The sequence below is a fragment of the Coenobita brevimanus genome, chromosome 104, assembly GCF_032717465.1.
Source record: "Coenobita brevimanus isolate Jiangsu-jjx chromosome 104, ASM3271746v2, whole genome shotgun sequence".
Taxonomy (NCBI): Eukaryota; Metazoa; Arthropoda; class Malacostraca; order Decapoda; family Coenobitidae; genus Coenobita; species Coenobita brevimanus.
In genome coordinates, this window is record NC_137057.1 from 44633814 (window position 1) to 44659081 (window position 25268).

Consider the following 25268-nt stretch of genomic DNA (forward strand, 5'->3'; position numbering starts at 1 on the left):
GTACCTCTTATGCTTTTGAAAAGGGATTGTAAGAGGTCCAGGAGCTTTCTATTTTAGCATTGAAAGACTAACGCACAGTATTTGTGCACACTTGTTTACTGTTACCGGTGACTTCAAATGACATCCAACCAGTGAGCTCAAATGACCTCGGGGGTCAACCTCACATAGCCTATGTCCAAAGTGGAGGTCATGTGAGTCTCCATGCTAAAAATTGGGCTGCAGAGGTACCCGGCGTTGCCCGGACCATAAAGGCGAACACTCTACCGGTGACTTCAAGTGATCCAGCTCTGAATTTTGACCCCCTAAAAACCATCCTTGGGTCACCCTAATTCAGAATATATATATATGGGTGTGGGGGTCTCTGGCCCTTGGTTTGGGCGTCATTGAAGGACAAACAAACAAACAAACAACGCGGCTCTTTTATATGCAGTATATGGATATGTACAGTATATATTTATTTATTTATTTATTACTTAATTATGTCTCAATTTATTTTAATATTTATATATAGACAATGATAGACATATAAGTAAAGATAGATAGATATATAGATATTTGTATATTGATAGATAGATATAGATATTTGTGTATGCATAGACAGATAGAATATATTTCTATATGGATGGATAGATAGGTAGATACAAACACCATTCATAGCTGGCTTCCTAAATATTTGCTTGTGCTATAAATTAACAATTATGAAGAGACGAGATTGTCTTTCTGAACTGTGAATACTGCGAAGGCAAACATTGTGTAAATATATGTTCAGCCATTTAGATCATCATTTTACACTCAGGCAGTGTTTTTCTAAAAGCATGTCTAAACACAGAAGTTCATGATTTTTCTGGTGGTGGCTTGGAGAGGGGGGGGGATACTTCTCCAGTATCCCTGCTCGTAGAAGGAGGCAACTAGAAGGGGCCTCTTCGTCTCCCATCTTTCTCTTCTTACTGTCTTCCTCTTTTCTTCTGCAGTACCTCTTTTCTTGCTATTCCGTGTTTCTTCTGGCCTTTATTTTCCCTCTTCTCCTATCAGGTTAGACATTTGGTTCCATGACATGAATAGTTTAAGCACTTCCCACTGACGTTGACCTTTTCTCCTTTACACAACTTTTCACTCAAAGGCCACGTCAGGCCAGCATTAGTGTCATATAGCCACATTATGGCTTGTTGCTAGTTCTTAATTATTCCTTCCTTCCTTCTGATATTATTTTTTCAACACAGGTCTCATGAAAAATGTGAAACATTATGCAAACCTGGCAAAACATAGGAAATGAGTAAGCACTGTACTGTATGTCTCTCTAGACCACGTGAATGAGTGGAGTTGCCAGTTATTTCGTTTTACGGCATTACTATCCTATTACAACGCATTAGAATATGATACGAGTCACTTATAAACATCTCCCTCTGGAGCAATTCATATGGGTTTGACGTGACACCCGTCACTGATATTCAAACCTAGAAAATATCTGAATATACAGATTTCATGAGGGGGGTAATAGGATCAGGTTTTTATTACACCTTTACTTCCGCAAAGGAGGTTATGTTTTTGCTGAAGTTGGTCTGTTAGTATGTTTGTCTGTTAGCAGGATTGCTCAAAAAGATATGAACGGATTTTGCTAAACCTTATTGTAGGGGTAGGGTATGGCCCAAGGAACAATCCATTAGATTTTGGTGGTGATCCGGAACATCATCCGGATCCAGGAATTTCGTAAAGGTTTCTCTACCATTGCGATATAGTTGCAGTTTCAACACTTTTGCTTCTACCTCGATAAATAATGCCTCCAATGTTTGCACAAAAATTATAAGATAACATCTCCATAAGATCTACCACACACTGCGCCTTGGCGGAGGTTTGCAATCTCCGATTGCTCTTAATTCTGTGATTTATTTCTGTGACAGAAATCTATCTATCTATCTATAGCCCGACGCCCTAATCCCGCAAAGGGTGGCCGCAGACAAAACGCCTCCAAGTCACTCTGTCACCCACCATTTGACTCCCCTCCCCCAACTCACCCCCCTCCCTCATATACCTCTCAACTCCATCCCTCCACCTCATCCTCGGTCTACCCCTCCCTCTCCCTCCCTCCACCTCACCTACATACACCCTCTTAGTCAGTCTTTCATTCTCCATCCTCTCCACATGTCCAAACCACCTCAGTGTATTTCTCCTAATCTTTTCAACCACATCCACATCTACCCCACAACGTTCCTTCACTTCTTCATTCGTCAACCTGTCCCTCCATGTCACTCCACATGCTCCTCTCAAGTAACTCATTTCCACTGCTCTCACTCTTGACTTGTTCCCCTCTTGCAAGGTCCACGCCTCGCTTCCATACGTCAGGGTAGGGATCACAATACCATCATGCAGTGACTTCTTAACTTCCATACTCACCTCCCTATTTCTCATCACTGCTTTCAGTGTGCCAACAACCTTCCTTCCCTGCTGTACCCTTTCACGTACTTCATCCCCCAAAGTTCCATCCTTACTCATCACACTACCCAAGTACTTGAATGCACTCACATTCTCCATATCCTCACCATCCAACCTCACTGCACACTCTGTGACTTCATTCCTCTCAAACACCATAACTTTACTTTTGTTTACATTAACTTTCAGCTTCCTCCTCCTACACACTGTCCCAAATTCATTCACCAAACATTGCAACTCCCATTCATCTTCACTCAACAATACTGTATCATCAGCAAACAGCAACACCGGAAGCTTCCAAATCTCACCCTCATTCATTAAGGCCACCCCCACATCCACTGCCCTACCTTGTACCTCCTTTACGACCCCATCCATATATATATTAAACAGCCAAGGAGACATTACACACCCCTGTTTCAGTCCCACATTGAGATCAAAGAACTCACTCAGCTCACCATCCACTCGCACCGTAGCCCTAGCTCCCTCGTACATACTCTTCACAGCACTCAACAATTTCCCCTCCACTCCATATATTCTTAATACCTTCCACATACCTTTCCTATCTATTCTGTCATAAGCTTTCTCCAAGTCCATGAAGGCAGCGTACACTTTCCTTCCCTTCTCTAGATACTTCTCCACTAAACATCTTAGAACAAATATCTGATCTACACACCCTTTTCCCTTCCTAAATCCCCCTTGTTCTTCTCCAACTAGCTCCTCTGTCATATGCCTAACCCTATCAATGAGTATTCTACCATATATTTTACCAGTCACACTAAGAAGGCAAATACCCCTATGGTTACCACATACTTCTCTCTCCCCTTTTCCTTTGTACAGAGGAACAATTATACCTGATTTCCAGTCCTCTGGAACCCTTCCCTCTTCCCAAGCCAATCTACACAACTTCCATATCCACTCCACAACAATCTCACCCCCATACCTAAGCATTTCACCACACACTCCATCAATTCCTGGGGCCTTTCCCAGCTTAATCTTCTTCATCGCTTCCACTACTTCCGACCTACTGATCTCTTCCTCCCTCCTCTCATCTCTTCTTCTCCCAGCCATTCCCCAACCACTTATACTCACACTGCTCTCACTCTCTACATTCAACAAATCCTGAAAGTGCTCCTTCCATCTCCTCAATTTCTCTCTCTTCTCCACCAACAATCTATTATTCCTATCTTTCACTCCCCTACTAATTTCCCTTTCACACTGCCTTACTTTCTTTACCTCCTTCCAAAACAATTTCTTACTCTCCCTCCATTTCACACTCAGATTCCTCCCAAACTCTTCATCCACTTTCTTCTTACTCTCCTTCACCAGTCTCTTAACCTCCCTTCTCCTGCTCACATATACCTCTCTCTTCTCTCTCTCATCTTCTCCCCTACCTCTACTCGCCAACCATTCACCATATGCCTTCTTCTTTTGTTCCACAGCTCGTTTCACCTCATCATTCCACCATGCTGTCCCTTGCACACCCTTGCATCTCCTCCTCACTCCACAAACCACCTCACACGCTGTGCTTATCTCTTCCGTGAATATCTTACATACGTCTTCCACCCCTTCCATCTGCTCTAGCTCATACCTTCCCAATCTTTCTTCCACTATGCTCTTATACTCTGTCCTTTTCTCACTATCTTGCAATTTCTCCACTCTTCTCACAGGAGCTGCTTCCTCCTGTCTTCCCCTTCGTCTCCTCAACCACTTTCTTTGCAGCTCTACCTTGGCCATCACTAAGTGATGGTCCGAGACTCCATTCCCCACCCTCTCCACACCCTTGCATCCAACACTTGTCTTCTCATTCGCTCATCCACACACACGTAGTCTATCATTGCCTTTCGTTCAACAAGTTCACCATCCATCCTCCTCATTACTCTCCATGTATACCGGTGGATCATCTTATGACGAAAGTAGGTGTTGGCTATTGCCAACCCCTTACCAGCACAGATGTCCACCAAAGCACTACCATTCCCATCTACTTCCGCTGGCACACCCCACTGACCAACCACTCCATCCACTCGTACATTCCCGACTTTGCCATTCATGTCTCCAATCAACAGCACTCTCTCGCTCCTCTCAAACTTGTCCATACATGCTTCTACTCTCGCCCAAAACTCATCTTTCACTCTTGCCACTCGATCCTCTGTTGGAGCATATACACATACAATCGCCCATGCTTGTATACCTACTTTCATCCTCACCCATACAATCCTTGCACCCACTGTTCCATACTCTCTTATATTCTCCTTCCACTTCTTGCTTATCATCAGACATACTCCCTCTCTTGCCCTCTCATTCTCACTGACTCCCGCACATATACCTACACCGTATTCCCATTCTCTCATCCTTTCACCTTTCCATTTAGTTTCAGTCAATCCACATATATCCACTTTTGCATCCTCAAGCACCTGGACAATCTCTCTCTCTTTCACTTCATCATTCACTCCTCTCACATTCCACGTTCCTACTCTCAGAATGTCCTTTGTCCGTTCCTTAGTCGTCAATGTATGGTCCGTCCGGGTCCGAGGCGCTTTATTTGCTTTTTTAGTTAGTTCTTTTTACGGGGTGGGGCACTAACCCACCACCAACCCTTTTAGTCGCCTCGTACGACAAGCAGGGATACTGGGGGAGTATTCTTGAAACCCCCCTACCCCCAGGGAGGCACTAAATATTGCGAGGATTCGAACCAGCGCTTGCAACTGCCTGAGTACATCAGCTTACCATAATCATAACTTAGTGAATAATAAGTAAAATCTGAATGGGTTGCAGTCTCGCTTGATTAGTTCTAGCTGCAGAACTGTTGAAGAAATTACTGATCAGTACAACGTATACACCCAAATGCATACGTTGTGCTACATGGTCCTGGTAACCCCTACATTAACAGGTGGTGGTAAAATAGTTGCCTTACACTGTGAGCGAGGCTAAGACGAAAAGGAGTGTGGGGCAAATAGGTAGAAGATACTGGGAAGCAGATCTGAGGCAATGAACGTTTCTCTCTCTCTCTCTCTCTCTCTCTCTCTCTCTCTCTCTCTCTCTCTCTCTCTCTCTCTCTCTCTCTCTCTCTCTCTCTCTCTCTCTCTCTCATTTTCTCAAGCTTAACCCATCTCAGATAGATAGAGACATACAGGATGATAGACGTTGTAGGAAAAAAAAAAATGAGCTACGGCATCTAATCCTTTCCATAGCACTTCTTCGTGATTAGTACCATATTCTAGTGTTACCGTATTGCTTTAACACAGCATTCATGATCCTGAGCTGGCAATTTTAAGCCAAGTTAGGGTAAAATGAGTATAGAAAATGTACGTATTGGACTGTCCTCAGCAATCACGTTTTAGGACACCGTGTATGTTGTGTTTGTTGGCCAGAGGATTATAGGAATTTTTTTATTATGTTTAAAGCTTATGAAATGGTTTATTCCTGGAAGTGACTGTAAATGTGTACTGCTTTGTATTTCAGAACGATGAGCTGGAGACCAAAAGAAAGAGGGCAAGACGACAAGGTAAGTGAGAGAGAGAGAGAGAGAGAGAGAGAGAGAGAGAATGATAAGGTGTAGTTAATTCATACACAGAACACAGGAGCATTTATTTTTTTACACCTTCAGTCCAATGAACACTTTTATATTTAGTCTTGCTGTCTGCAGGTGTTATTATTCGACACAGGAAAGATTTTAAACATGAGGTATCAGCTATATCCTTCATTAACCCCTTCACTACTAAAAATCTTCCCTAAACTGGATAAAGGCATCTGGAGAAAGCAAAAATATACAAAAATAACACGTAATCATACTGAAGGGAATTTTTAAAAGATACATTCATTTCTTTAATATCCATCTAAAGGCCTGGGATGACATATGGGGTAGGGGACGCCCAAGGTTAAGCTGACACTCTCCAGTTCATATGACCCCTTCAGTCTGACGATTTATTTTAACTTTCATTCTTGATACCACCAGAGTCTTTTATTCTGCTTAGAGGAGACTGGTCCATCATGAGGGATTATATGTAGCCTTAACCCTTACACTACTATGTCGCTCTACTAAGCTAAACAGAAAATAGAAATACTAAGATAGAAAACTGCGTCACCCAATGATTGGACTTAAGCCGCTGGACACCACCTGTATCCCTGCCAGTTTACATGACAACAACCTCCAACCATCTCTTGCATTAGGTCCTGCCAGGTTAGCGCCCTCGCTAGTCCGACCCGAGCCATTTATCAAACAACCAAAGCACTTATTAAATGATTTCATGTGTGTGTGTGTGTGTGTGTGTGTATATATATATATATATATATATATATATATATATATATATATATATATATATCCATCATCCAATTCTACGTTGTCCCATGAGGAGCGTAGAAGCCCGGGGCTAGGCAATTTGGTCCTGACATTTAAGATGAGAGTGACCTGCCTCACTCATCCGTGAGTGGTATTACATGAGCAATAACCCCAACCACCCCATGGATATAACCCTTCACCGGCTCAATCCGGTTGGAGTGATGTAATTACCCACTAAAAAACCAGGTGCCATAATTTGGTTATACGGTTACCATCCAGCGTAGTAAAAGGTTTCCTGGTGTACAGGAAACCATTAGCCTTGTCACTCAGTGTAGAGTCACCCATAGGCAGAAGGAAGACGAAAGAATGAAAGACAAACGAGGGAGTATAAAGTTACCCGTAGACAGAAGGACGAGGAAAGAATGAAGTAAAGAAAGACAGAAGAGGAAGGAGAAATGGAGAGAGGAGAGGAAAGGGCAGACATCCGAGAGCAGCACTACATCGAGTGAGTGGATGGTGAGCGCCCCCACCTACCACAAACCTTTATATATATGTGTGTGTGTGTGTGTGTGTGTGTGTGTGTGTGTGTGTGTGTGTGTGTATGTATATTTTGTATATATATGTATTTATGAATAGCACAAAATCTAAAATAATCTCATTTCCAAAAGGTCATTGAGTAACAAAGTTTACATAGCGTATACGCATAACTTCGGCTCGCCTCGTCTAAAATTTTCACGATGAGACGATAAAAACCAGGGGTTCCCAACCTTTATTTACCCATTACCCCATTTTCCACACCTCCCTTCACTCATTACCCCTCATTGCTTATGTTTCCACAATTGCATTTTAGCTGCTTAACATTTTGATGCCTAGATTTTAGTTTGAATGTAGGACTTAATTAAAGGTTAGGCTAAAACCAAGAGAGTTATTGCAAGGAGTAATTTATTTTTATTATTAACACTGATACCAAATAAACATGACTTTAAACATTCATCTCTGAATTTTAGTATAGGTCTGAAAGTCTATCGCATAACTTTGAGTATGATTTTTAGATTTTTTTTTTTGTTACCTCCCCCATTACCCTTCACAAAAGACCAAATTACCCCACTTGGGGTAATTTACCCCAGGTTGGGAACCCCTGATGTAAACGATATACAGTATACAGTATACAGTATTAGTTTTTATTATCTGCAGGTACCAGGAATAAAATGTGATCAAATAATCCAACAGGATGAAGAGAAATCTAAGCTCAATATCTCTAACTGCAAAGAAAACTCTCTGAACGTAGCACTAGTGCATAAAACCAGTAAAGTGCGCTTAATGAGCGCGTGACGAGCGAGCGAGCGCCATGTTATCACAGTTTCCCACTGATGTATTATTTCTTCATGATGGTAACTGGGCAATGAAAAATGTACTGGAACGAAAGACATTCACACACACACACACACACACACACACACACACACACACACACACACGAGATTCCAAAGGATTCCTATGCCGTAATGGATGAGTTTTTAACTGATGAAACTTTTTGGATGATTGTATCACATGCGTAAAATATTTCAACTCTACTTCACACAGGAGTAAAGTTATTAGTTTTTGCTTAGTGTGATGGTCTGGCCGGGCCGGGTCGGGCCGGGCCGCTCATTACCAAACTTAACTGAGAGTAAACATTGCACGCTGGTAATAAAAGTATCTGAAACGTAATTCGTACTAAATTAGCTGGTCCTGTGAAAAAGATGGCGTCTTGTTCAAATATGTTCTTGTTACTGCCGAAAGGTCTCAACATTTGGTGATAGGTAAAAATGCATCATAAAAGACGCCATCATAGTTCACTGTTTAATATTTCATTCTTCCTGCAGCGAAGGATGAGGCGCAGACCACAAGACTGGCGTGCGGTGTGTACTACAAATACTTCCTCAAAATGCAAGAGAGCAAGCAAGGCCCATCCATTGCTAAGCAGTCCACCGAGTCCTGCTCTAAAGGTAGGGCACATGTGGGAGAAATACTTTGTGTGTGTGTGTGTGTGTGTGTGTGTGTGTGTGTGTGTGTGTGTGTGTGTGTGTGTGTGTGTGTGTGTGTGTGTGTGTGTGACCTATTGCTTTTATAGAACAATAAATGAAAGATTAAGGTCATATGGCAAGGTCAGCTCGAACAAATTTTATCGATGAAAACTAAGCGCTGTATTGGTCGGTGTTAAGGGAAGGAGGTTATTCGATTCTGAAAACAATCTGCCAAAGGAAAAGGCTGTACGGCTGGGTCAACGGGTCGATCATTAAGTCAGTTTATATGAGGACCAAACTTGGTGGAAGGGTTGAAGATCAGTAAAGGATGAAAAGATCTGAGTATAAAGCATCATAGGCAAGGTCACAGTACGGTGGGTTCAGACAGTATTGATCCATTGTGAACGAAACTTGGTGGGAAGGTTGAGAGCCAAAGATGAAATAATTTTGTTTCAGATGCATCAGGTTGGATGTCAAGATCAAAGTCAAATTTTCAGCCCTTAAACAATTTGCAGATGCTCCTTATTTTTTTTCCTATCATCACGCAATTGTATTCAACTTAGTAACGGAACTTAAAACAATCTCCATAAATCTCTTTAGTGGTGATGCATTTTTTAAAATCTATTTGCTTATTTATATATTTCCAAACTTCTTTCTTATTCTGATGGGACATAAATAGCTTTCATTAGAACCTTCTTTACCAGGGGACTCTCCTAAAGTGAAATTAATCATCTATCTGTCTATCTATCTATAGCCCGACGCCCTAATCCCGCAAAGGGTGGCCGCAGACAACACGCCTCTAAGTCGCTCTGTCACCCACCATTTGACTACCCTCCCCCCAACTCACCCCCCCCTCCCTCATATACCTCTCAACTCCATCCCTCCACCTCATCCTCGGTCTACCCCTCCCTCTCCCTCCCTCCACCTCACCTACATACACCCTCTTAGTCAGTCTTTCATTCTTCATTCTCTCCACATGTCCAAACCACCTCAGTGTATTTCTCCTAATCTTCTCAACCACATCCACATCCACCTCACAACGTTCCTTCACTTCTTCATTCGTCAACCTGTCCCTCCACGTCACTCCACATGCTCCTCTCAAGTAGCTCATGTCCACTGCTCTCACTCGTGACTTGTAATCTGCAGGTAAAAATAATATACTAAAATTACGTCATCGGATTCAAGGGGTTAACTTCTTTACCGTAATAGGTGAAGAGGGACGCCTTCATGTGGCGGCACTGATATAACCAGACGACTTCACTTCCTTATAACCCCAGAAGGAGGGGGAGGGGGGTGCGAATCCTGGTGTCTGGCTATGCAAACGTTCCTTATCCCTCTCTTTATAACCCCAGAGGGAGAGGGAGGGGGTTGAATCCTGGTGTGGGCAGCTGGCTTCACTCAGCTCAGGTGTCCATCCATCCATTGTGGGTTGGTCAGGTTTAATGAGTTACCTAGGGGAGACAGCTGTGGTGATCTTGATGTAGTGGCCTTGTATCCCAAGATAGTGAGTGAATAACCCACTACAGGCTCAAAAGCGTATGTTACGGAGATGAGCACCACGGGTAAACTTCACATGGCGTATGCCCCCACCATTACCTGTTACCTGTATGTGTGTCTTCCTCTACAGATGACTACAAGGAGAAGCTGCGATTCAACCCGCTGTGTGGAGTGGAAGTCGTCTGTGACAACTTCGGCTGCTTTGATGCCCATCTTAATGGTATGTGTCATAGTCTATAGTGAGTCTGTTTTCACATGACGAAACTGAGCCACTGCCACAAACCCAATGCTAAGTCGTCTGTCTGTACCCAAGGCCATCATCTTGGAAGGGGTGGTCACAAATAAATTGTCCCCATGTCACCATGTCACCCTGTCCTGTGCCATCAGGTTTGACTCTCCAAATCACACACTCCTTTCTCATTCACCTCTGCACCCCATCCCTCGAACTCATCCTCAGTCTCTCCCTCCCCTACCCCCACCTCACTCATATATACTCTTCTAGTCAGTCTTTCACTCTCCATTCTCTACTGACAACAGTTGACTAAGTCGTGGTTGCATGAAATTCCATAACCCCATGTTCTGTGAGTGATGACTCTCTTCAGTTATTGATCAAATCGCCCGTCCACGTAGCGAAACTTGGCCATGAAATGAGATGAAAAGGGTTAGGGATCTTGATCAAATTAACACAAACGTGCTTAACAATAAAGGGTAACCAGTGGTGTATTGGTTAGCACATATAGCCTCCAACTGGACAAACTCGAGTTGGATTCCCAGGCTGGTTAGTCTCTTGGAAAAAGATTGTTTCCGCTGTGACTGTTCATCCACCAGGACAACTGGGGAACTAGATGTAAATCTGCCTGTGTCATGTATTCTAAGGGAAGGCTGTAACATGGCAAAATATTGTCTGCCTGCCTTATTGATCCACGTGCAGTCGAATGGCAATTATCCTAAACCTCCTCGTGCTAACAATTCAGACAACCCCAACAATCCAATGACATATTTTGTCCTTACAACCCCCATGCAGTTTCACTTTGATTATTTCGACTCCAATCTGAAGTTATTACGAGCTAGGACGAAGCCCTCGCGAGTCTCTCTTTAAGTAGTGGCATTTTGTCACATATGAGCGGCCCGACCCGGCCCGGCCCAGCCCGACCGTAACGCATTTCAGAAACTTATATCTCAGCAACCACAGGGCCGATCACTGCGTGGTTTGCACCATACGATAGCCCAATTCTTTAAGACTTGTTTTTGTTGCATCACACCCAGGCGGTGCACGTGATACGTGACACGCGCCAAGTGCAGCACATCGAAAATCTTCAAAAGAGGGCCACAGGCCAGACAGTTTGTCGTAAAGGCATGAAACTTCGTAGGCAGATAGCCACCAATATGCTCTAGGCATCCTTGGGGTGTAAGGAGAAATTTCATGCTTTTGGATTTAAATGCCCTCGCTCGTACCTCGCCGACAAAGGCGTTTTACTGGTGTGTCCTCATCCAATCTAACTGAAAGCCCTAACTACGATGGTAAACCCTTATCCAGCCTAATCTGACTTATATTACTAAACCTAACTGAATTATAAAACTAGCTATACTTACACATCCTAATCTAAACTGTAAATCTAACTAATATATATTCATCTGTTCTAACTACAAACGTAACTAGACTGGTATATTGGCTTAACCTAACTATATCATCTTAAGTAGGTTGATATTCTCCGATTATATTTAATATAACTACCATGTCTTGATCAGACCTAATAATCTTCCATGATTTTTTTATATTTTTTACCAGATTTATTATAACATCCTGATCCAGCCTAATATAACTGATATGTTCTCATCTAACCTAGTTATCTAACTAGGCTTACATGCTATTATCTCGATTAGATATGACGTCTGTCCTAACCCAACCTAATATGATTGTTATGTCCACATCTAACCTAATTTTCTAAACCTAAAGGAACTGATAATTTTCTAAACCTAAAGGAACTGACAGTTTTCTAAACCTAAATGAACTGATAATTTTCTAAACCTAAACGAACTGATAATTTTCTAAACCTAAAGGAACTGATAGGCCCTGATCCTGTAATTACACTGGCTCATCCTGATCCAAACTAACTCTTATAAACTACAGTAACTGGACCTATATATCCTGATTCATCTGTACTGTATTGCTCATGTAACTGTACAGATATGGCAGGGAACACGGCCCGTCAGAGGGGATTTTTTTTTTTTTTTTTTTTTTTTACTTGTCCGACTCTGGGCAAAGGCTTCAGGGCCTATTCCCAAGTCCCAGTAGTCCTCCTATGGGCCAAGTAGTCCTCCTACATCTCCACATGTCACCACTTCGGCGCTAACACCCACCATCCATATTGAATACATGCTAGGGCTGTCTCACACAGGACTGGTGTTGGTATTAGCGGGGGGACTTTTATGACATGTCGGCGTGTCATCTGGTAGATCAGAAAAGTCTGTTTTTTGTGAAATTCAATTCCTTAAACTGTTCCATACCCCAGCCTTGATTCAAATCTGGGTCCATTAGGACTGCAGGCCGCCTCTCTACCGATTCTGTCACCGCCTCTCCCCAAAATAAGAACTTTCGGGTCCAAATGGCACCAGGAAAGCCAGAAACGAATTTGCTAATAACTTTCAATAAGTGATAATTATGTAAACTAGATCTACTTAAATTTATTGTCACACACAAGGACGAGAAAAAAGGTATAAGTTTTCTTTTCTTTTTTTTTTTCTTTTTTTTTTTCAAAGGGGAAGGGAAGGGGGCACTGTGCTAAATATTATCAACCCCTTCAGTCCATGGCATCGTTTTTCATATCATCTCTGCTAAGGTCAGCCGACGTCTTTCAGCTTAGAGGAGACTTTTGGCACTGCAGGGAGTAGGGAAGGTTTATTTTTGGACACGGTTGCCTATTATCGTTTTGTAAGTGATTTATGCAGAATATGGTGATCTAAATAACCCACAAGGGGACAGCAAGGTGTACTAAGCAAAATCATTCGCTTAGGATGAGGTGTTAGGGAGCTTCCTTAACCAGCGAGAATACCCACCTCTATGTAACCCCTACGGTGCGAAAAATCTTATGTTTCAGAGAATTGTCCGATGAGACTGAACATAAAACGAAAATTACGTTCTCTGGCTGCAGTAGTTAAGAGAAGGAGAGAGATTAAACAAGAAATATTCCACCTTTGTGCATTGTATTTTTCCCTCCTTCGTGCGTTTCCTCTCGTTTTGTGGACCGTACCCCATCACATTCTTAGGTAGGAAAAATGCCATAATGATAATGACGATGATAATGATGATGGTTATTCTTCCTCATGCGAATATTCTTTGTTTTCTGGACCCTAGCTCACTTCATTCTTAGATGCGAGAAAAGAGATGATGATGATGATGATGATGGTGATGATGATGATTTTCTTCTTCTTGTGCTTTTGCATTCCTTTTTTTTTTTTTTCTGGGATCTACATCACCCCGTCGATTCGTGGGGGATGATTATGATAATCATGATGATAATGATAATGATATGTATTCCTTTTCAGTTTTCATGGAAACGACAAAATTTAACTCTAATACAAATACAACGATGGTGTGCCCTTCTTGTTCTAAGAAATGCTGGAGGAAGAAATGTGAGTATTACTGTGGCGTGTACAGTAAAAGACAAAAGTCGTGTCCCGGTTTTGTCTGAAGATCAAGTGTAACTTTTAAATCATTATAAGAGCTCTACCACAATTACATATTCGTGGTTGGCTAGCCTGACGTCCTCAAGCTTCGTATCTGCTGCTTATGAGATGACAGTATAAACGAACCCAGGAAGTACCGAAGCCTTAACATCCACTTGCGAAAATTACTGCGTCCGAGAGACGAACTGTGAACCATATTCGATCTGGTGATGACTACCACGCTGTTAAATATTACAAAACGTAAAGCAAACCTTGCTACGGAGAGGGCAAAATTATTTGAATTGATTAATTTGTTACGCCCGAAGGCAACAAATCTAGTACAGTGCCATGTGGCCATACGTGAGCTGAGTACAGAGGAACTCGTGCCACGCAGGACACGCTGACGAGGTTTTGATTGTTTTGATTAATTTATTACACCCGAAGGTGGCAGACATAAAGTACAATTAGTTAACAATGATAGTACATGGGACTCGTGCCACGTAGGACACGCTATGTACTGTAGTCATCATGGAATCAAAATCCACCAAAGTGAGGATGACACATAAGAATAACATCTAGCAAGTCATTATCTGTTAACAGCAGTTTACAAGTGTCAATCAATGTGAGTCTTTGTGGTAAGAAGTTAACAACATGTGGACAGTGCAGGCAATAATGGTCCAGGGTGTTGGCATTGGGTGCGTCACACAGCCTACAGGAGGTGAAGTGAGGTGCGTCTTCCTGCCCTGCCACCTGCCAAACTGGTCGCCAGCCCAGTCGGAGACGTGCACATACCACATTACAGCGGCGAACCATAAGACCACTGCGACGATACCTGTGTGGATGAGTGAGAAAGTGATCATAATGCTGTATTGATACACTCGTGGCCCTCTCAGCATTGCTACGATGGCGGGTGGGGGAGCGGGCAGCCTGCTGTACCATCTTCTTGCAGCACAGAAGGGATGCAGTGGAAGTAGCAGCATCTGGCAGATGTAGATCGCAAGCAGCCTTCGCAAGTCGGTCAGCAGTGTCATTGGCCAGGAGATGGATGTGAGAGGGAATCCATAAAAAGTGCACCATTAGTGAGCTGGCATCAGCCATGGCTAGTAGCCGAAGGATTTGTGTGACTAGACGTTGATATGCTGGCTTGTGAGACGTGAGGGCCCGGAGAGCTGGCTGTGAGTCACAAATGATCAAGCCGTTATTCCTGGTCTGTGTAAGCAAAGTGACAGCATCCAGAAGTCCATGTAGTTCACAATATGTAGAACTTGATGAATTTGGGAGGCGGCGACCCGACCAGCCCTCTTGCGGGGGCTCTAAGCTGGGGGAGAAAACAGCACATCCTGCCCTGCCATCTCTCTGCAGGGAGCCGTCAGTATAGAGATGGTGGGCCAAACTGAGGGATGATGATAGGCTGGCTATGGTTTCCAGTGCACGTTGTTGTTGAAGCTGAGGCAGATCAGTCTTAGAGGCTGGGGTGTAGGAGACTGCTGGCACAGGAATCCTCCAGGGTGCAAGGCCAGTGTCCACGTCCTCTTCTACGATGTCAACATTAAGACTCTGAATATTGGAACTTATGGTACTGACCAGATTGCGTCCACCTTGGCGTAGCAGAGGTCGAGGCGCCGCTGGATCCAGGGAAGTCCTAATAGTGTGAGAGTAGTGGGGAGAAAGATGAGGAGAGTACAGACATTTAATGCTAAAATAGGTGACATTGGAATATATTCTATCAACGAGTGGTGGGAGATTGAGCTCGTGCTGCATATTGACAATTCTGGTGGAGTCAGGGCAGCCCAGGATGAGTCTCATTGCTTGATTCTGGAAGATTTCAAGAGGTCTTAAAGCTGTTCTGGAGAGCTGACATAATGCTGGGGAAAGATAATCTACCACCGAGCGGAGGAATGCAATGTATATGGTCCTGGCGACTGGGATAGATACTCCAGTAGAATAATTGGTCAGCCACTTTAAAGGAGTCAGGCGCCGCTGCAGTCGGACCAACAGATCTTGAACAACGGGATGCACCCGCTGTCGTGCTGGGATGGAAGGTGTAATCCGCACTGGTGCTCCCAAATAGAGATACTGCGTGCAGAGAGGTATGACATCATTCCCCATAGTGAATTCTGGCAGATTCCATGCAGGACGGGAGGAGAAGATTCTACTCTTATCCGAGGAGATGATGAGGCCACACGAGGAAGCTGAAACATGAAAGGAGTGAAGAAAGCGTTGCAAATGGTCCGGAGAACGTGAGTGAATACATATATCATCTGCGTAGCAAGTGATAGTGGTGTCACCGACAGCCGCTGACGAGGTATAACAAATTAACACCCACCAATGTGTGGATGACGCATGAGAATAACATCTAGGTTATCATCTTCCAACAAATGTTTACAAGTGTCCACTAATGTGAGTCCGTGTGGTATTAAATCAGAGACAAGTGGACACTGCAGGCAATAATGGTCAAGGATGTTGGCAATGGGTGCATCACACAGCTTACAGGAGGAGAGATGAGGTGCGTTGCCCACCCCAGCCGCCTGCCACACAGGTTGGTAGCACAGTCTGAGGCTGGCACACACCACGTTATGTCGACGAACCATAAGACCACTGCAACGATATCTTTGGGGATGAGATAGTGGTCATAATGTTGGATGGACGCACTGTGAGCCCTCTCAGCATTTCTACGGTGAAGAATAGGGGAGCGGGCTGCTCTGCTAATATCCGCTTGTAGCAAATGGGGGAGGCATTAGTTGCATCCATAGCGGCAGATCCAGTCCACAAGCAGTCCTTGCAAGGAGGTCAGCGGTGTTGTTGGCTGTGAGACCAATATGAGAGGGAATCCACAGAAAGTGCACCACCAGTGTACGAACGCTGGCAGTGGCCAATTGACGGAGTATCTGTGTAACGAGGTGTTGATATGCAGGCCTGTGAGAGGAGAGGGCATGGAGGGCCGGCTATGAGTCACAGATGATCAAGCCGCTGTTGTTCGTCCGTATTAATAAAATAACTGCATCCAGCAGTCCATGTAGTTCACAATATGTAGAGCCCGACGAGGTTGGCAGTCGACGGCCCAACCAGCCCCCTTGAGATGGGACCAGACTTGGGGAAAATACAGCACAGCCAGCACTGCCATCCTCCTGCAGGGAGCCATCAGTGTAGATATGGTGGGCCGAAGGGAGGAAAGATGACAGCCTGGCGATGGTCTCCAAAGCTAGCTGTTCCTGAAGCTGAGGCAGGTCAGTCTTGGAGGCCAGAGTGTGAGATAGCAGGCACAGGGGTCTGTCAAGATGGAACGCCATAGTCCACCTCCTCAGCAAGCACCAGTACTTTGATGTTAAGCCGTCGGACGTTTGAACAAACAGTATTAACTAGTGTGTGGCTACCACTGCAAAGCAGAGGCCTTGGTGCAGTGGGATCAAGGGAAGTCCGAATGATGTGAGAGTAGTGGGGAGAAAGGTGAGGATAATGCAGGCACTTAACACTGAAGTATGTAACCATGGAGTATATTCTCTCAACAAGTGGTGGAAGGTTCAGTTCAAGTTGCATGTTGACAATTCTGGTAGAGCCAGGGCAGCCCAGGATGAGTCTCATTACTGTGTTTTGGACCTTCTCAAGAGGTTGTAAGGCTGTTCTGGAAAGTTGACAAAGAGCAGGGGAGAGATAATCAACAACTGATCAAATGAACGCTATGTATATGGTTCGTGCTACAGGAATAGACACCTAAGTAGCATAATTAGTGAGCCACTTTAGAGGTTTTAGGCGCTGCTGTAGCCAGGTCAGCAGATCCTGAACAATCAGATGCATGCGTGTTCTTGCAGGAATGGAGGGAGAAATCCGTACAGATGCCCTCAGATAAAGGTACTGTGTGCACAGAGGGATAACACAATCCCCGACAGAGAATACAGGCAGTGTTCTTGCTGGACGGGAAGTGATGATTCTACTCTTTTCTGGAGAGATAATGAGTCCGCATTTGGTAGCCGACTCGTGAAACAAGTGAAGGAAACGTTGCAGATCTGCAGGGGAATTTGAGTGATAAGGACCCAACCTTTTGGAGTACCAAGTTCAAAATCCTTAGCAGTGCTGTATGCACCCTTAAAAAGAACACAAGAGGACCTATTAGACAGGTAACCACATATCCATCACAGAAGGTTTCCCTTGACTCCAAAATCCACTAGCTGGTCAAGAATGATGTCCTTGTTGGCGCCATCAAATGTGCTCTTTAAATCAATGAAGGCCACTACACTGGTGGGGGATAGGAGGGTGCATAGCTCCATGAGGCAGTGATGTGTCCCTCGCTGTGGTAAGAAGCCGTACAGTCGGGGCGAGAGCTTGTCCTGCAGCCTAAACAAGAGTCTTGTGAGGAGGATGCGTTCCAGTACTTTACTGAAGCAGGAGGTGAGGGAGAGACGGCAAAACAACATGCCTTCAACTACTGGGAAGATGAGAGAGGACATGAGATACCTTTATTTAGGAAAACAGATGGTGCAAACATTCGGTGTATGCAGAACTGCGGAAAGGTGGATTAGGCGCTTTCGGGAGGAAAGCACAACGGACAGCATTCATCGTTCAGGCCACCCTAGTGTTACCGGGACCAAGCAATAATCACGACGATGGAAGGTAACACCTGTGAGCAGCGCTTATTCAGTAGGAGACGAACTGAACAAAGAATGAAGCACACGCATAATTGTGCGTTGACTTCGGTCTTCTGGGTTATGTGTTCGAACTCCAGGCTGTGGGATTCATTTCGCCACTCATAACAAAACATTCGATTATCATTATACTCTAACTGTCCTCATATGTAACAACGTTGTCTGATGACAGATAATGACAGTCAAAGCTTATAATTAGTTAACTACCAGCTTAAGCAAAGCAAAGTTAAATTAATAAAGAGGTATAACCAAAATCCGGACAAGAAAACTAATTGAATTGCAGTGTTCCTAACGTGGTATTAAAAAAGAGAACAGACAAAAACTGTAAAACTAGCAGTCGGACAAACACAGCTGTATGTATTTATTTCGCTTAGCCACCAAAAATATGCTCACATACACAGGCTCGTCACCTGGGGCAGATGGCAATCACGTCAGTGCTACCAATCGCCTGTATGACACAAAGCAGAACGCACCAAAATTTTAGCCTTTCAGCAAATGTGTTCACCAAATTTCAGGATACGACTTTTGTCTTTGTATACATCTTATTTCATTTTTCTAACATTAACCACTTCAGCCCGAGAACGCATAATATTAAATCTCTCTCTCTCTCTCTCTCTCTCTCTCTCTCTCTCTCTCTCTCTCTCTCTCTCTCTCTGTCAAAGTAGCAGAGTCGTCATGTTGCTTCTAAGTGAACCACACTGGGTGAATGGGTAGGTGTATGGGTTGGTGGGTGGGGGTAAATAGATTCACTGGAGAGTAAATCCATGGGGTAATCAGGTCCACATGGAAAAACAGGTCCGTGAGGGAATACGTTCTTGGGGGAAATGGGCCCAAGTGGAAACATGCGATTAGTTCCAATGAGTTAAATTTAAAAAAAAAATGTGGAAATTCGATGAAAATGAGCCAAAGGATAACGTAGGTCCATAGAGGTAAAATTGGTCCATCGATTTAGGCTGATGGTGGGAAATATGTTCATGGTTAAAATGGAACCATAGGAACATTGATGCATGAAGAGAAATAGGTCCATGGATCCTGATTAGATGGTTATGCCGAAGCTTCCTTACTGTGACGACCTAATAAGAATAGGTATCTAGTTTCTCTCTACTCTTGCTACTTTCAAAGGATTATATGCAAGTTAGGAAGGACTTCTATTAATTAAGTGTAATGTAGGCTTTATTATTTAACTTACTGAATTCGAAAAATGAGTAAAACAGAGTAAAACCATCTGCAGACAGGAAGAGTGAATCATAATAATAACATAGTAGTAGTGAAGGGACCAACCCTTTCAGTCTTAGGACATATTTTTTGTTTTATTCCTACTTCCACTAAAAAAATTTATTTGGCTGTGGGATGATCTTTCGTAATGGGAATAAATTTAGCTTAGGTTATTCTGGCTACCTCTAGATGATTTATGCAGCTCGGAAATTCCTTCTGTTACTAAAGGGACTGCAGTTAGTAAAGTTGTTGTGCCTGCGCGTGTGTGTGTGTGTGGGAGGGGGGGAAGTTGTTGTGCCTCTGTTTGTGTGTGTGTGGGAGGGGGGGAAGTTGGTGTGCCTCTGTTTGTGTGTGTGTGGGAGGGGGGGAAGTTGGTGTGCCTCTGTTTGTGTGTGTGTGGGAGGGGGGGAAGTTGGTGTGCCTCTGTTTGTGTGTGTGTGGGAGGGGGGGAAGTTGTTGTGCCTTTGTGTGTGTGGGGGGGGGTAGTAAAAGTTGTTGTGCCTGTTTGTGTGGGGGGGAGGGGTAGTAAAAGTTGCTGTGCCTCTGCGTGTGTGTGGTGATGGGGTTGTAAAGTTGTTGGGCCTCTGTGTGTGTGTGGGGGGGTAATAAAAGTTGCTGTGCCTGTGTGTGTGGGGGGAGATTGAGGAAAACCTGTAAATTGTGTGTGTGTGTGTGTGTGTGTGTGTGTGTGTGTGGAGGGGGTAAAGATGTGTGTAATTCACCGGGTCGGTCAGGATCACTTGATGGTCGTGATCGTCAGCTTTTACCCTCTCGGAAAGGAGCTGAGAGCTCATATAGTCCGATCTAAGGGCAAGGCTGTGACCTTCACACACGCACACACCCGTCCCCTTGCTCAAGGTGGACAGTAACCACCCACTTCGTCAGTGAAACTTTTCGCAACCTGAGCGAGGCTCGAACTCCCGTCCACCAGTTGGCAAGCGAGAACGTTACCACTGTGTGTGTGTGTGTGTGTGTGTGTGGAGGCGGTTAATAAAAGCTGCTGTGCCTCCTTGTGAGTAGGGGAAGTAGTAAACGTTTCTATCCCTGTGTGTGTATGTGGGAAGGAGGGGAGGAGAAGAAGTGGGCAGACCTTATTGAGTAACGCCACGAGTTTCAGTGCCTCCCATTGGCTGATCATGAACTGGGAGGAGCCACGGAATATGACGCCGTGGGTAATGATACATCCCATTGGTTTGTTATGATACTGGGCGGAGCTTAGAGGAGTGACGTCACATGGTTTGGCACCTCCCATTGTCTAGCCTGGTGGAAGAGGAGTATGTAGGACACGTGTGGGCGCGATAACGTTTACTAGCTGACCTCATACGCAGTACCTACCTAACGCCTTCCTGCGGTGGCACTGATATGACTGGGCTGTGGAGCTGCCTGGGTATACAAAACGTCCCTTACTCCCATCTCTGTCCCGTAAGAGAATGGTGGACTTTAGAATGTCAGATTCATCCTGCAGTCCACTGGGTTCATGTTCAAGTGAGCCTGGCCTTGCAACTACTGCCACTTCTATAATTACTACTACTACTACTACTACTACTACTACTACTTCTACCACTATTACTACTATATACTACTATTACTGCTACTTTTACTACTACCTTAACTACTACTATTACTACTACTTTTACCACTACCTTTACTACTACTACTACTAGTACAACTACTACTACTACTACCGTCAATAAACTCCATCTCAAACCTAGCGCTTTTCTGTCTCAAGTCACATAGCAGTACAAATAAGGACCTTAATATAAATCGCTTGCTGTGTATCATACAATAAGGGATGATTGTGATTAGGTAAATACTGAGTCTCTATTGTGATGAACCTCGCGCTGTTGATTGGAATTCGATCCCTATTTAAACTGTTACTGGTGGCTTCGTAGCATCATTTCTTAGTTATTTATTTTGCCTGGTTCATATTTTCCCATAATCCTGGACATCACTGACGGGAAATATGTTAATTCAAGAAACATATAAAACGCATGGAAGGGAATATCCGAGTGTAATATGCATAATAAATCACTACTACGAAGCCTCCAGTGACTCCTAGAATACAGCACTTAATCTTAATTCTTCTTCTATCCAAAACTCGCCAGGGTTCGATTCCTGGGCGAAGGGGAAGTTAAGCCCAGATCAGGTGGTGGAATTATTCTCCAAAAGTCGTACCCCAGACTTCTCAGACATCATGGGCACCTTCTCACCCTCCCCACTGGACCTGGACGACTACGGTGTACCTGCCAAGTATTTTATCAGGGCCTGCAGTTATGACCAGAGCGCATGTTCACACGAGTAAGTTACCAGATAGCACGTTCACACCAGTAAGCTTTTTGTTATGACCAGAAAGTATGTTCTCACCAGTAAGCTTTTTGTTATGACCAGAAAGCATGTTCATACCAGTAAGTATTAATTTTGATCAGAAAGCTTATTCGCACCAGTACGTATGAGCAGTTCTGCTGTCGGGCCCTGCTGCTGATGTCACTGATTGCATTGCGCAGTTGACCCTTGTGCGGTGTGGTGCGGTGAGGATCTGTCCGTTCTCCCCTTTGGGGCTAAGATGCGAATGAATGTGTTTGAATGGATGAGTAAATGGGGAGTGTGTCGTCCTGTCTCGGCTACCTCCCTTTCCTTGGGGGAAGCAGCCTCGGTATATAGATAGATAGATAGACAGACGTATGAGCATTTAGTTAAAACCAGAAAGCATGTTCACGCTAGTAAATCTTTAGTTACGACCAGAAAGCATGTTCATACCAGTGTTTATTCATTTGGCATCAGTAAGTAATCGTATATTACCTGAATGCTTGTCCACACCAGTAGGTATTTACTCTTTTGTATGTTCATATAGTCAACCTACTCGTATGGTAACGGTAGAAATAAAAGTGTAGATTTCTTTCGTTGCGACCGTGAATAGGGTTACAGTGCCATACTATTATTTTCCCATATTAGAAGTTAGTTCTGATACTTCTGCTATCCTGCTTACATGAGTAACTTTAGGTAACTGATGATCTCTGATGCAGTGGTTCTTTTTTTTTCATGCTCTATTAATGGGCTGCGTGGGTCCACCCCAGTCTGTCCGCACGTGCCACATCCCTCATTCATTCACCAACAGCCATGGGGTCACGACATTGCCCCTTTTCTCCTGAATCACCCCCACCCCCCTTCCCAATGCTCCCAACCAGATGCCCAGTGCGAGGTTGGCCTGTGTATGCGAGAGTGCTTCCGGGCCCACCACACCTCCGAACGCATCTGAGTGTCAGGAAATACTGCCAATATGTATACATAGTATTACAGGGTATTTATTGTGTAAGTTATTGTATAATTACTGTAACGGTGAGTATGGAGAAAATGTGTGACGGTTCAGTGTGATACATTAGAGAAAGTGGATGACGCTTGCTACAAAGTTATTGTGGTTAGTTTTAGTTATAAGAACAAAGAAAAATACTGACAAAAACAGAAAATTACCTTGAAAGATAATAACTAGTAATAAGTGATAAAATAATAAGTGAATATGCGACTAATTTCGAAGAAGTCAAGTGCTTCTCTTTTTCCTGCATGTGGCAACTCTGCTTAAACATAAGTTACATCCATACCTCATAAGTGACCTCGTAATAAGCGATAATAATAAGTGATAAATTTAGTGAAAAACGTTAATAATTATAAGGAAAGTGTAGTGGTCACCTCATTTACTGTTAAGTTTACGTGGCATATGTACTGTAGCTCAAAGTGTAGCCCTTGTGATTTTTGCCAATGTCCATACCACAGTACAGAATTACAAGGGACCATAGCACTGAAATTTAGTGAATAACTTGTGCCTTCCTGTTACAAAATCTGGGAGTCACCTCCTCTATTTCCCGCACGTGGTGTGGCAGACACAGGTAACGCTGTATTTCACCGACTTGGGTGGCAAATACACCTCTTCAGCATGCTCTCCCTCTGTCCTTAGACCACCAACGGACCTCGAATTTCTCTCAAAGGTTAGTGGAAAGATTAAAATTTGTCTTACTAAAATATAAACATGTTTGGTTAAGTACAGTCAGACCTCGGTATACAACAGTGTGGTATACGATAAAGCGATAGAGCGATGAAAAGAAAGTTAAACCCAGTTTGGCAAAAACGAAGTCGAAATTCACGTATATGATATTTGTGGTGATTGCATACAACAATCCTGTGCGTTCACGGTGCCTCCCGCTCATGCTGACAGTCAGACGTTTGAGCCAAGATGGCCACCCAGTGTTTACATCCACTGTGATCGCCTCCCTTTCTTTCTGTTTCGTGCTTGAAAGTCCATTGAATCACCGCTGTTATCGCCAGATAACAGTTAAGTGCGCAACAAATAGTGCAGTGTCCGATGTTAAGTGAAGTGATAACTTTTTAGTGTTAAATAGTGAACCTGACTTGGAAATCATGTCTGGCAAGGATGCTACCCCTAGTGGAAAGTGTGGTGCTGCTGAGGGGCGCCAAGGACAAGCCTAGAAGGGTAAGAGTTTTTGTGGTTTTAGGTTACATGGTCCTCCCTATCCCCACTGAACCCATGGTATATCAACCTTGGTATACAATATATCGTCATGCGATTTTTCACTTGACATAACCCCATGTGTTTTACCTGATATTGGCTGTATGGCCGTTCAGTGCACAGAACCAGTGCTCCCTTGCACTGGACAGCATCTCACTACACTGAGGCGCGAGGGAAAGTGGAGTCTGGTTCCTGGGTGAACGCCACCTTGCATCTGTCCACCCAATCACTCTGATAACATGGGGTTACTGGGCCAATATCGGCTCATTCCGGATTAGTGTCAGTACCGCCGGGTTGCGGCAAATTGCATGTGACCTGCAGTGGCTTAATACACACAGTGCTCTTCCAGTCCAATTCTGGAAACCAGAATTGAAGCAGAATATTGTTGCCAATGCTAGCACATACCTGAACTGGATCTGTATAGTCAAACCCTTATCGCACTATTTCCAGCTGTTTAATGTTTGCCTATGTATAAATTTTACAATTTTTAAGTTAATTTTAGGTAGAGAAATTGAAACAAAAAAGGGCTAGTCGATCGATGATCTTACAGATTCTATTGTTACTTGAAAATTAGAAAATTATGCCTTGTATTATATCTTTTCTAAATAACAATTGAGTATGTATTATTATTATTATTATTATTATTATTATTATTATTATTATTATTATCCGAAACAGTGAATTTGCACTGGATTTTCCCCTTATTTTTCTTACTTTTCTTCCACTGCCCGCAGTGCCACTGATGTCTATCTTCCCGATATTTGCAGGGCAAATTACACTCTTTACACTAAATCTGACTTGGCAAAACTCCATGTTTTCTTAGTAGTTCAACAGATGCTTCGTTATTACTGTGGTGAAGTACTGTAAATATTGATTTTGTGTAGTTTGTACATTTTTGCCCCTTCTTATGCTAAACCTGTTTTTATTATTATTATTATTATTATTATTAATACTTTAAACAATTTGGTTCCTATACAGGTCTTGCAGGCTGTCCAGTAGAATTATGTGTGCAATATATA

The 25268-nt window shown here is 43.6% G+C and overlaps 1 protein-coding gene across 1 annotated transcript in view; it reads left to right on the forward strand.

Annotated features, from left to right (window-relative positions):
• Window positions 1–25268, forward strand: part of LOC145416093 (epithelial sodium channel subunit beta-like) — a 73158-nt gene that overhangs the window by 13348 nt on the left and 34542 nt on the right. Inside the window, exons 6-10 of the mRNA XM_080285185.1 lie at window positions 5887–5929; window positions 8572–8694; window positions 10340–10429; window positions 13756–13842; window positions 21836–22028. Of these exons, the coding sequence (XP_080141311.1) occupies window positions 5887–5929; window positions 8572–8694; window positions 10340–10429; window positions 13756–13842; window positions 21836–22028 (536 nt within the window). The remainder of the gene's footprint in view (window positions 1–5886; window positions 5930–8571; window positions 8695–10339; window positions 10430–13755; window positions 13843–21835; window positions 22029–25268) is intronic.